The sequence below is a fragment of the Podarcis muralis genome, chromosome 10, assembly GCF_964188315.1.
Source record: "Podarcis muralis chromosome 10, rPodMur119.hap1.1, whole genome shotgun sequence".
Taxonomy (NCBI): Eukaryota; Metazoa; Chordata; class Lepidosauria; order Squamata; family Lacertidae; genus Podarcis; species Podarcis muralis.
In genome coordinates, this window is record NC_135664.1 from 47,794,949 (window position 1) to 47,807,812 (window position 12,864).

General features: G+C 44.7%; 1 protein-coding gene across 2 annotated transcripts in view; it reads left to right on the plus strand.

Annotated features, from left to right (window-relative positions):
• The window catches only part of TMEM184B (transmembrane protein 184B), a 33,674-nt gene extending 25,018 nt beyond the window's left edge, over positions 1 to 8,656 (plus strand). The window contains exons 6-10 of one of the 2 annotated variants that reach the window (XM_028745900.2): positions 1,050 to 1,141; positions 1,776 to 1,945; positions 2,451 to 2,645; positions 3,511 to 3,534; positions 4,636 to 8,656. In XM_028745900.2, coding sequence (XP_028601733.2) covers positions 1,050 to 1,141; positions 1,776 to 1,945; positions 2,451 to 2,645; positions 3,511 to 3,534; positions 4,636 to 4,877 — 723 coding nt within the window. In that variant the 3' untranslated portion in view covers positions 4,878 to 8,656. The remainder of the gene's footprint in view (positions 1 to 1,049; positions 1,142 to 1,775; positions 1,946 to 2,450; positions 2,646 to 3,510; positions 3,535 to 4,635) is intronic. The other variant, XM_028745901.2, reaches the window with a different exon arrangement.
• Positions 8,657 to 12,864: the final 4,208 nt, after the last annotated feature.

The window sequence follows — 12,864 nt, forward strand, 5'->3', positions numbered from 1 at the left end:
CTTTCTACAAAGCAGGAGATTCCTGCTGAAATCCCAGAATCTTCCACTAGCTTTTCCTCCTCTGAACATGATGCCTAGCTCACAATCTGTCTATGAAAGCAAATGTGCCATTTCCTTTGCCAAGAGGGAGCTTCAAATATACATTTATTTATTTATTTAGAGATTTCTATCCCATATTTTTAGTGACTGTATACTGTTCAGAGTGGCTTACAAAAGTATAAAATCACAATCATGCAAGACAATGAATATATGCTTAAAATACAGTAGGTTGTATCTAACTCATACTCAGAGTAGACCCATTGAAATCAGTGATTTCAATGGATCTACTCTGAGTAGGACTTAATTGGGCACAACCCAGTAAAAATACATTAAAATGTTACAATAAAAATGTAACAAAGGCACAGACTGCAGAATACTCTCTCTCTCTCTCTCAACAGCAGATACTTAGGGGAAAGTCTCCTGGAATTAAAAAATGACTTTACTGACCCACCAGAGATAGGGTCACCACAATTCTTGGGCTGTGTGCCACAATATTGCTGCAGCCACTGAGGTGACCCCGCTCTTGTTACCATTATCCATGGCTTCACCCTGTGTCCCTCTCACTCTCAACCAGGAGCACGTATGTCTTGTCTGGATTGTGCTTCAATATGCTTAGGTGTCCTACAGTTTATTACCACTTTCAGGCATCAGTTCCGAACCCCAACAGCTTCCTTAGTATTATACGAAAAGGAGAAATAAGAGTTGTGTCCAGTTTGCATACAGATGTCCATTCACCCAGCCTTTGGTTGGGTGGCCTCTTGGACAGCTTTTAGACACAGAAGAAACCATGTTTAAACATATTTTTACTCTGAACATGGCTAATTAATGAACAGATTATCATCCCTGTTCAAGAAGCAGAATGACAGTCATAATTCCAAGTTGATGGTGCGGCTTTTTTTGGTCAGTTAGATGAATGGGACTGACTGGTTAGAGATCAAAGCCTGAAGGTTGTGGTCATTTGTTCTTCTCAATACCCATCTTGCCTTCCTCCTCCTTTTACTCTCTTCCAGGCCACTCTGCAGTTCTGTGTGGTAAAACCCCTCATGGCAATTATTACAGTCATCCTCCAGGCATTTGGCAAGTACCAGGATGGGGACTTTGAGTAAGTAAATAATTTATTTCTAAATTATAGAGTTTTCTTTGTCACGAAACACTTATCTGACAGTCCTGTGAGGGACTAGGAGTCTAACTGAAAAGGAAGGACTTACCTATCATAAGAACTGGGAGAATGCAGTAATGTCATGGCTGCAAAAAGGTGGATTGATTTGGCTTCAGAACCTTGAAATCAGAGTCTATAAAGTTCCCAGGGTAAACCTTGAGCTAGTTGCTTTGGGCCACCTTCACAGAATTGCTGTGAGTATAAATTCAAAACATATGGTATGCTGCCACAAAACACTGGAGGAGGAAGTTGGAAACAAAATACAAATAAGAGCCTATTAACATGGCCCCCTGACCTCTGCAGTCACAGGAAAAGCTTTGGTAAAGATTCCCACAAATGTGCCGGCTTGCATACATTTTCCCTGTAACTACCATGTTTTCTCAATGTAGAAAAGCTCTGTATGTTGTATGAAATGGAGGTTGCTGTAATTGGTTGTAATGGTAGTATAATCTCCCTGTTGGCATTGGGTCATTGTTTAGTGATGGAGCTGGGAGCAGGGAGAAGTCTTTAAAGCACTGCATGAGCTAAGAAACACTGTATGTGAGAAACTGAGCATTCATATTTTCTTCCCTTACAGTGTCACCAATGGGTATCTCTATGTGACGATAATTTACAATATTTCTGTCAGCCTGGCCCTCTATGCCCTCTTCCTCTTTTACTTTGCCACACGTGAACTTCTCAGTCCCTACAGCCCTGTCCTGAAATTCTTCATGGTCAAGTCTGTCATTTTCCTGTCATTCTGGCAAGGTGAGACAAGCACACATGCCTTTAATCCACAAGTAGATTTAACTGGGAATGCCTGAGAGACAATTAAAACCTAATGACACATGACACATTTTTCTTCTATTTGGTTTAGGATTCTTTTCATCAGTGTTGCCTTTTCGCTGTAGGTGAAATGCAGATTCTGCCTTGTACGAGAAATGAAAATTATTAATATTGTGTATTCTGAAATACCCATACTTAGCCATTCTCCTTTTGTGTCCTATGTGTAGACTTCTTATTATCATTTGGACTGGCAATTTGTAACCTGCTTTTCAACAAATATTCTCCAAACAGGTTACCGTAAGAAAGAAAAATACAAACAAAATCTGAGTAAAATGATAAAATGTTGCAACAAAGAAAGATTAAAACAAGGAGGTGGCAACAAAGAGCTTCTTATCTACACTGATCTCTGGGCCTTTTTGCCGTATGTTGTTCTGTGGAGTGTTCTGAGGTTCCCTTAAGTCTTACAATTTGATTCTGCTTTGCTCAGGGATGCTGTTGGCCATTCTGGAGAGGTGTGGTGCAATCCCAAAGATCAACTCAGCCAATGTATCTGTGGGTAAGGGGACCGTGGCTGCTGGCTACCAGGATTTCATCATCTGCGTGGAAATGTTCTTTGCAGCCATTGCTCTGCGCCATGCGTTCACATACAAGGTCTATGCAGACAAGCGTCTTGATGCGCAAGGTATGGAGGCAGGGCCTGTGGTGAAAGAAGGGCGATTTCCCAGCTGAGCTTGTTCACAGTATAAATTCCTCAGCTGGGCAACTGAACACCATTTTCCCATCTGCCACATTTGCACACTGGTCATCACCTGATTTGGTTTTCATTTTCCCTAGCTGTACAGGCTGAAAGACGATCTTCTGTTGAATTATGGGAGACACTCTCTTGAGAGTCCTTTCCCTGCATTTATTATGAGCTTCCCTGCACGCAAGAATAGAAGTAATTTACGCATAAAAAGTTTTCCCTTTGGAAGTAATGGTTTTAGAACACAGGAGGCTGGCTTATGCCAAGTCAGATTGTTCTTCTACCTAGCTCAGTGCTGCCTACACTGACTGGCAGCAGCTCTCCAGAGTTTGAGTTTGTGGTCTTTCCCAGCCCTATCTAGAGGGATTGAATCTGGGACCTTCTGCACACAAAGTCTGTGATTATGTTCCTATACATTTCTCCTCCTCTTAATGCTAAAATTTGGGATGGTGAGCCATTTCTTAGATATGGTAAACAAAGTTCACTGTATCAGTTCTGTCTGTCTGGACTAGGGGAAGGGGAATAGGTCCAGAGCATAGCTGAGATGGAATAGACTAGGAAACCCACTTGTAGATATTTGGCAGGGGAGAACCAAGTAGCAGAGTTTTACAGACAGTCTCCCCTAAAATCTTGTATTTTATAGTAATTGTACTTGGTTTGCTATAGAGATGAATATTGGGGTAATTTCCTGGTGGAGAGCCTGAGAATAACATGCCTTTTCAGACTGTTGTTTCCCATATCTTCCTCTCTTGTTTTCCCCCCTCTTTCCTCTTTCCCTTGCTTTGGGCTCTGGTGTCTGGCGCAGCTGTTCCATCATATGGGCCATATGGTAGGTGACATGCTCTCTCTTCATTTGTTTCTCTGTCTCTTTGTTGAGACGCTATTTGCTACTGTGACTCTTTTCAGCTCCCTGCATTATCTGTCCTGTGTGCATACCATTAGGTATAACAAATGCACGTATGTGTACTTCAGGAGAAGCATGAATGAAAGGGGAGGTGGCTTTGAAGTTTTTGTCTAAGCTGCTCTGGTTACTAAAGAGCCAAGTTGTTTTTAAAGCAGAAGGGACTTGCCTCTTCAGCAGAGGGAAATTGCTGTGATAGAAACTTTAAAGAAGCCTCCAGCTGCACATGAGGGTCTCAAGTGTGTGTGTGTGTGTGTGTGTGTGTGTGTGTGTGTGTGTGGTTTATTTGACTTATTGTCTTCAATCTGTTGACTAGGCCATTAGTATACTTGTGTTTTGTCACCCATCCACCCCCAACCTGCTAAAAGAAAAGTTATCCACAATACATTGTCCAAACTGTATGTTTTATAGTAATTTAAAAGTAAAAGTATTGGAGTAAGTTGGTACCAGTTACAATCAGATTGCTTCCTGGGACAGAGTTAGTAACATCTGGAAGCAGTTTCTGCACTGGTATGTGGTGTATGCAATGGTTCATCTTCTCCATTCCCTACCCTAAAGTGTGACTTCCACTTTGATCTGACTTCCATCTTTGCTTCCTATTGCCAGCAGAAACTGAAGATCTACTTTGGACATGAGTCCCTCTTTCCCTTTCTCTTGCTATCTTTCTCCTACCCTTGTTTCAGACCACAAGCTGCTCAAGCCACTTAGTATAAGTTACCTTTCCTCCTGAACGGATTTTCTGTCCCTCTAGTTATACCTTTCTGTTGTGTAACCTTTCCTGATCCTTGAAAGCAGCCCATTGCAGCCTAGGTGATGATCTCTTGCTCCTGCTGCCTCCCCAGAGTTGCCACCATGTTGTATGTCACTCATTTTGCTTTAGCATGCCTCCAGGCTGGTGTAACCAGTCCGTTAACTGCCAAAAGTTGCACCACATGCAGCTTTTGCTCACATTAATGGGATATTTGGGCGGGGGGGGGGGGGGAGAGGAAGACTTCTATCCCCAGTCATTCTTAATTTCTCTCTCTCTAGGCCGCTGTGCCCCTATGAAGAGCATCTCTAGCAGCCTTAAGGAGACCATGAACCCCCATGACATTGTGCAGGATGCCATCCACAATTTCTCCCCTGCCTACCAGCAGTACACTCAGCAGTCAACCCTAGACCATGGACCACCTTGGCGTAATGGCAGTCACACGATCTCACACTCCCACAGCAGCTCTGGTGCTCGTGACAATGAGAAGACCCTACTCCTGAGCTCAGATGATGAGTTCTAAGCAGATGATGAAGCATGGCCCAGCCTGGAACTTTCCCTTTATTTATTGAACCAGAAACACAGGTCATATCCCTTTTTTAATATGGTGCTCAAGTCAGGAATGGACACTTCTTGTTGCCAATTGTGAGCATGGACCATTGTGACTAATGCAGGTGGTTTGGACTGTCTTTTCCTAGTTTCTTCTTGAAAGGAGCAGATTTCACTTAATAAGGAACACTAAATTCACCTGGCATAGAATACAACAAAGATCTGGGACCACGCTTTCTGTATGCTGGGTTTCTGCTGTTGTTAATGGGGAAGGCAGATGGAAGAAGGGTCAGACAAGGAAAGCTTGAAAAAATGAGGCTGTATCTTTACCCATTTACCTAAGTTGTCTCGAATATGGCTGGCTGAAAGTAGCAAAAACAACCCCCCGCAACTGCACTACTAAAATGCACTTCTAGACACCTGTTAGACCTAATTTGGTATATAGGTTGAACCCTGTCTCTAACTGTTGCCCCAGTATTAACTTTTGACCAACTTTTGGCTTGTGACCAGAATTCCCTTAGGCACAGTATATTCCATAGTAATACAGTCACATTTATGTTCTGCCTCTGCTAATAGGATTTGCCCCATCTTTGGAAACATTTTTGCTAGAAGCTAATGCTCACCGTTCAGAGAGTCACACACAATTCTTCAGGACATAGGATAAGGATGTACATTCCAGTCAGGTTGTTGAGTCAAGCTGCACATCCTCATCCATTGTGGGTGGGGGACCACACTGGCTGATTCTCGAGTGGGCGCTTGGGAACCACCTGTTGGGTGATGTCTAGTTGCACTCACTTAAGAGGCAGAACACATCATTCTTTTCATTCTCTTTTGTAACTTCTCTTGTGGAGGAGTAGTTCTGCAACTCCTAATACTAAAATGTCTTTATCACATCTATCCTCCTCCTCAGGCATTTACATCCTGGTGTGTTTTAAAATTCCAGAACATGTGTTGTAAATTACCAATTCTTCTTGCTGTCATCAATATTTTACTTTTGTTAATAGTTAATTTTTAAGTGCCAGTGGGATAGAGCTTGCCTGGGATGGTGAGCATTCCACCTTCTCTTCCCTTGCTTTTGTACCGGACTGGCTGCAGTTTCGCCAGCAGATGTAAACATATCTGTGATGCGCATTTGTTACCTTGCCATTACATTCCCTTCAGTCCACGTGATTTAAAAAATGCATTGGTTTTCCATTAACCTCTCTAGGCCTGGCCTGTACTTGCACAAGTTCACTAAGTGAGAATCACAAGGCCCCTTTTACAAGCTAAAAAAGCCTATCAGTCACTGAATTTACCAGACACCTTGGTTTGCTTGATGATTTAAAGCTGGAAAGGGCAATAGAATTAATTGCAGTGTGTTGTACTTCTCTGCTGCCATTGTGGTTAATTGTGCCTGCATTAATACTGCCCGCAAAAAAAGGGGAATAACATTAGACTTCTTCCTTTCCTGACACCTCTCTCGATTCCTCTTCCCCATTCACTACCAGTAAGGCTTGTTCTGGTCTACGCTGCTATATGTGTCTCTCCCACAGCTTGCTGTGGTTAATGGACACCTGCTCTTTTACGGTGATTTTAACCCCTCCTGTGAAGAGTCTTGAAATGAGGATCTCTGGGGTTTGACTCTTTTGTTCCTTTTCTCTGTGCCTTAATATTCTCTCTCACCCATGCATCACATCGTAGTTAATGCAGAGCTCAAGGACAGCAGCAGCATCCTTCATCCAAGCTGTGCTTGGTTAGACAAGAGTGTTTGTGTGGGGCTAGGCAGGTTTTCTGAAACTTGTGGTTACTCTTCTTGGAGGAAGAGGGACGGTTGTGCTGCTGCGGTTTGCACTCTCACACTGTATGTTCCAGAAGAAACCGGACAGGAGGTGGGATGCTGGAACACAACAGCTCCATTCATATCCCCTGCTTGAAATAGCCTGAGGGACTGATGAAGGAAGTAGAAGAGAAGATATTTAAAAGCAACGTGTTTCTGTAAATAAAAAAACCATCCCTCTCTTTGCAGTTAGACGTGTGCAATATATTCTTGTGGGTTGGCTTTTAAAATCCTGTTGCTGCTTTAAAAGGAACCCTCAGACCCACATAGCTGTTCTTTGTAACTGGCACTCCAATTACTAAGCCGTAGCAGTGAGTTGTGCCACCATAGCTGAAGCATGCTCGTAAGCCCTCGTTCTGACCCTCTTTTGAGCTAGATGTAGCCAGTTGTTGAGCTGCTGTGCGCCGCCTTTTCAGAACTGGAACAGGAGAGGGCTCTGGTTCCTCCCCTTTCCAGTGCAGCACAACCACACTTTCACAGTGATGCAGCTCTTATTTCAAAAAGACTAATGGGCTGCTCTTGTTCCAGCTGTGGATTTGGCGTCAGGTCCCTGCACCAGAAAATAGTTGTCCCTTTGTGCCTGCAGTAGGGCTTCTTCATCCAGAAGTATGACATACCTCCTCATGAAACAGAATGGATTTCAAAGAGCCCTTTGAAATGACCTTTTACCCTTTTTTGTTTTGTTGTTTTTTTACTTCTAATTTTGGAGAAGGAGATAATAGTTTACTCTTGCCTGTTTTTATGGGACTCATTTACTTCCCAACTCTCCAACCACTTCCAACACACATTTACACATATTTGTAACGAATCTTCACGGCCAGTTCCCTTTTTGTATGGGTTGGGTGAAGGATGTGGCTGAAGTCTGTGCTGCTGACTTGCCGGTATTTCCATGTTGGGAAAAATTCTATATTTTTAAAAAAATATATTTAACATAAGCTATATATAAATAGCTTATTCTTGGAGCTTCTTATGAGTAGCAGTTTCAAGTAGCTATGTACAAGGTCCAGTAATAGCAAAAGGTCTCAGGCTATGTGGCTTTTTTCAAAGTGGAGACATGGAAAGGCATCAGTGCTAAGCTGTTAATAAAGGGAAGGTGTTTTTGCTCTCCCACAAGACTGGAAAGTGATAGGCCCAAAAAGCTTGACCCTCAGTGCAGCAGTGATCCTGCATTCCCATCAGGGCAGGGGTAGCCAACATCACCCCCTCCAGATGTTGCTGGACTACAGCTCCAGCCAGCATGGCCAATGGTCAAGGATGATTGAGAGTCCAGCAACATCTTTTGGGGGGACAGTAGCAGTTGGCAGAGTGAGGCTGTGCTACTTACCTGACCTCCTATTTACTGGGAGGGGGAAGGACGAGGCAGCAGTGAGGTCAGCACAGTGCAAACACACCAGTAGAGATAATCTGCTGCTTCTGCTGGTGCATTTGCACCATGCTGATCTTCTTGCTGCCTTATCCCTCCTGCTGCCTCCCAATAAACTGCAGCTACTCAAAAGCTGGCAGGTCAGGGTAGCCCTACAACACCAACTACTGCTCCTGGAAGCTGCTGTGTTGGGTAGGCCCTTGATTAGGGATTCTTAGAGGCTAATCATTTAATATGCATTCATATACATCAACCCCACCAGAATACTCTAAGCGCTGCTCCCTTCCTTGCCTTCTCTTTCCTCCCCCAACCTTGTTTTTTTTACCAAGTAACATACCCTCTGGAATTTTGTTTTTACTATTTTTCCATGTAGCTTAGTTATTTGTATATAAATGACTGGGGAAATATACGCTGTATGATAAGACAGAGTTACCTAGTTTTGTACCTATTGTGTAATAACTGATGTGAGCTCAGAGACAAGATATCGTCTCTATTTTGATCTTTGTGATGTTATACTGCTCTGCGGAAAAAAGCAAATACGACAAATAAAAATATAGAGATAATCTAGATTGTACTTAATGTGTCTCTGGTTACTGATTTATGGATATTCCCTGCTTCACTTCTCATGGGCTAGAATTCTCTGCTTTAAAATAAAATGCAGTTAATGTGTAATTCTGTATTTTGCACATGTTCCAGTTACATATTTTGATGGGTGGAGTAAGAATTACATGGAGCATAGAGAGCAAAAATGGGGGACCATAGAACAGTGTTTCCCAACCTTTTTTGGGCAAAGGCACACTTGATTGATGAAAAAAATCTTGAGGCACACCACCATTACAGCCCCGTGACGTCAGCGCGCAGCGTCACGCCGGGAGGGAAGGGCGCCGGGGCGCTGCTGCTGCCGCCGCCGCTCCCGGCAGGCATGGGCCCAGCTGAGGCGGCGGCGGCTGTTGTGGTGGTGGCGGCGATAGCGGGCGGAGGAGGGGGCGGCGGTGCGGCCGAGGTGGCCAGTGGCGGCGGGGGAGGCGGTGGCGGGTGGAGCAGGAGGGCGGCCGAGGCCGGTGAGGGAGTAGGGTTGCCCGGGGCTTGAGCCGTCGCCGGGAGTTGCTGCTGCTGTTGTTGCTGCTGCTGCCCGGACATGCCGGCCTCCTCCTCGTCCGCTGTCTCGCGCTCCTCCCTTTTGCGCGCGCTGCCCCGCCGCTGCCCCATTGGCCGGGTCCTGTCAGCTGATCCTGTGTTATTTCCTGTGTGTGTGTGTGAGGGGAGAATGGAGAGAGAAACCTCGGCACCACCACCGCGGAGCCGCCCCCGGCTCGACGCGGATCCTCGCCGCTGCCGCCCCGCCTCTCGCCGCCCGACTCGCCCGCCTCCCTCCCACGGCACACCAGGCAACTAGTGTGCCGCGGAACACCGGTTGGGAAACACTGCCATAGAATGTAAGGTGCCTATAGCCATGAATTCAATTTCCATCTCACACAGCGATTCCCGCTACAATGTTCTCATTTGTTAGAGGTAAGTATGAAAATGGCCACACAGTGTGGAGCATTGAAGCCTAAATTACTACCATGGAACAAGGACATGGAAACTTTTCAGCACAAATTCAAATTGACATCTCTCTCTCTGGCATAACATTCTGCTCACCCTTTGTCTATTCTCTTGTGGGTGTCATCTTTCAACATCCAAGTCACAAGGAGCATAGGTAACAATCTTTATCTCCTTTCCTATTCTAGGAAATTGTATTTCTCCATTCCACACACTCCCACATTTCTCTTGCGCCTGAGACAGAGGCTGATCTTATCATTATTTCTAGCGGTGGAAATAATTGCTTAGGAGGTTGTTGTGGCTATGTAATATCAGTGGCAAATAACACTGGCTCAAATGAGCATTAGCGAGAGAGATACTGGTTTAGCACAATTGTCTTGGAGAGTAGAATTGTAACTTGGCATGTATCCATTTTGTAGGATTGAACTACTGCCCATTGTGTACTTTGATATGTCTAATGTCTAAAGTAGTTTTCTTGCTGGAAGTAGTGGGATATTTTTTTCCAGAAAATGATGTAAATCAGCCTTTTCCAACCTGGTGTCCTCTGCATGTTGTTGGACTACAACTTGCATCATCCCTGATCACTGGCCATGTAGACGGGGGCTAATGGGAGTTGTAGTACAAAACATCTGGAGGCCACCATGTTGGGGAAGCCTGCTGTAAATAGTTGTGTATACCAGCCATGGCCTGCATGAAAAAAGTGGATAAGTGCATGTGTAAGGGAGAGTTGTTGAGCTTCGGCACACCTTGCCCCATGGGACTCTTGGACTCCTTCCTGATTGTACCAATTGGTTAGGGGCAAGAGGAAGGAAAGAAGGAGGCTGTTGGTTCTGCAGGTGGGGCGCCCTGCTAATCATGTCAGGGTCCCTGTCTGGATGTGGCTGAAATTTACTTCAAAGAGCCCTTCACGTGATTGCTAGTTGCATATTATGACGTCTCATCTAGTCTGCCACGAGTGCTTCCTTTGAGTTTGAGGGAATCTCAGGAGAGCCAGCCTTCCTTACCCTCCCCTGACTCTTAAAGGCAGCACTCCAAGCTGCAGCTGTTTCCTGTTCAATCTTTACTTTCGCATGCTCAACAAGCCTTTTGCTTATACAAAGTCTTTATACTGACCTGCTATAGTCCAGAGTGGTAAACTGGTGGCCCCTCCATATGTCAGAGGACTCTCAACTCCTGTCACACACACACACCCCGATCATTGGCCATGTTGGCTTAAGATGGATGAAAACTGGAGTCCAACAACATCTTGGAGGGCCACAACATTGCTGCCCTAGTTACTGTCTCTGCTCCTGGCTCAGGTAGCCTTTTAGGATGCAGTGTCTGTAGCCTTGGGCTCCTCCGTTTCAAGTTTGGATGCCAGGAAGATAGGGCCACCTGCTGCCTCCATGGCGCACCCCTCAACTTGGACCCTTGCCTCCTTTACTGCCCTCCCTTGGCACAGACCTGGTTCCTATGTCTCATAACCTCAGAGTGGTAGAGTCAGTACCCCTCCCTGCTGTGCAATAACATTAATGGAGTGATTTTGTATAAACTTCCCCATGTCCTAGAAGGTTGACAGCTATTTCTGGAGACTGCCAGCTCATGGTGAGACTACACTTTCACTTCCCTGAAAGCCTGGTGTCAGCAGTTAACTTGTGCTCGACTGCTGGATGTCAGAGGAGGATTACATTTAAACCTTGTGTGTAGATTGTGCATTCTGGATTTTCCCAAAATTGGCAGCAAACAGCATGACATTTAGATATAACATTGCTTAGATTTTGGCACTTCATTTTTGAATATGTTTCTTTTGCCTTTGTTGTGTGGTTTAGCTCACGTGTTTGAAATATCAAGATCTAGCTTACTCCGCAGAAACTTGGGCAGAGTTAGGCTTTGATCTCATAATTTGATTTGTATGTTTGTGTTTTTGTTTCTTTGGTATATTCCCAGGCAATTTGCCCTAACCACATGAGTAAAAGATAACCATGTTGTCAGACCAGAGTTGAAGTGGCAACAATGCAGCTAAAACCTAATGCTTTTAGAGAGAAAACAAAAACAGTAGATTTTTCTAGGCAAGGGCTGGTGAACCTGTGGCTCTCCAGGTGTTGCTGTACTTCAGCTCCCATCATCCCTGGCTACTGGGCATGCTGGAGGAGTGATGGGAATTGGAGCCCAACAACATCTGGAGAGCCACAAGTTTCCCCATCCCTGATATAAGATGCTCCCAATTCAGGCAGCAGCCTGTCCCCAGTGTAGGCATGTTGCAACTAAATGGGACAAGCTCAGTTAACTTGGAAAACTTTTTGCAGTGGGGTGGGGGTCAGGTAGACTGTGTTAGTCTTAGTGGATAAACAACAAAGTGACTTGGGGCCAACAAATGTATTATGGTATCAGTTTTCATGGAGCACTGCCTTCAGACCTAGTGATCCTGAACTGCTATCTAATTTCCCCTTTCCTCTAGTCTCCTAGTAACTGACATGGCTGCTTGTTTTCTAGTGTGAAGAGAATCCTGGCGTTACAGTGATGGCAATGCTCTGGAATGTGGAATGGGTGAGGCTACTTGCCAAACTCTCTGACCTCCAGGTAGCATTCCAGGGATTCTTTCACATGCTTGCTTCAGCTGCCCTGCTTGGCATTTTACTCTCATTTTAAGAGAGTTTTTCTCTGGCCTTTTACAGGCAAAAGTCCCTGTTGTGATTGTAGGATTCCTTATGTGTGTGGAAATGGCCGTTGCCATTAGCATTGCTTGTATGACCCTAAAGGGTGTGTTGGGGATGATGGGAGAAGCTGCTATTGTATTTCCCCCCCTCCAGGGTTAAAGAACTTAGGTTGGTGTATACAAGCAGTCTACTCTCAAAACAACCTGTGCTTTGTGTCAGTGAAACTAGATTTGTAGATCAGGCAAGGATTCCAAAGTCTTCACATTCAGAAAACATACACACAGGAGAGAGGAGCTGATAAGTGGAAATGCTGTAGCTGAAGTGGCTTGTGAGATTTTTAAAGTGTTATAGCCTGATCCATACAGATGTGCAATATGCAATAATTTAAAGTATGTGCTAAAGGGGTCGTGTGCCTACTTCCCCACCAATTCAGCTCAGAGCTCTTGTTTTTATCAGGTGACTGCAAGGCTTCCCCAAGTTGGCTTGGTGCATGTTGTGCTGCCTGATGAAGCAGTTGTATAATTGCTTCACTGCACAAATTGATTTAAGAAGTGCTTTATACCAAGTAAGACCATTTGTCCATCTAGCTCACTCTTATCTATAA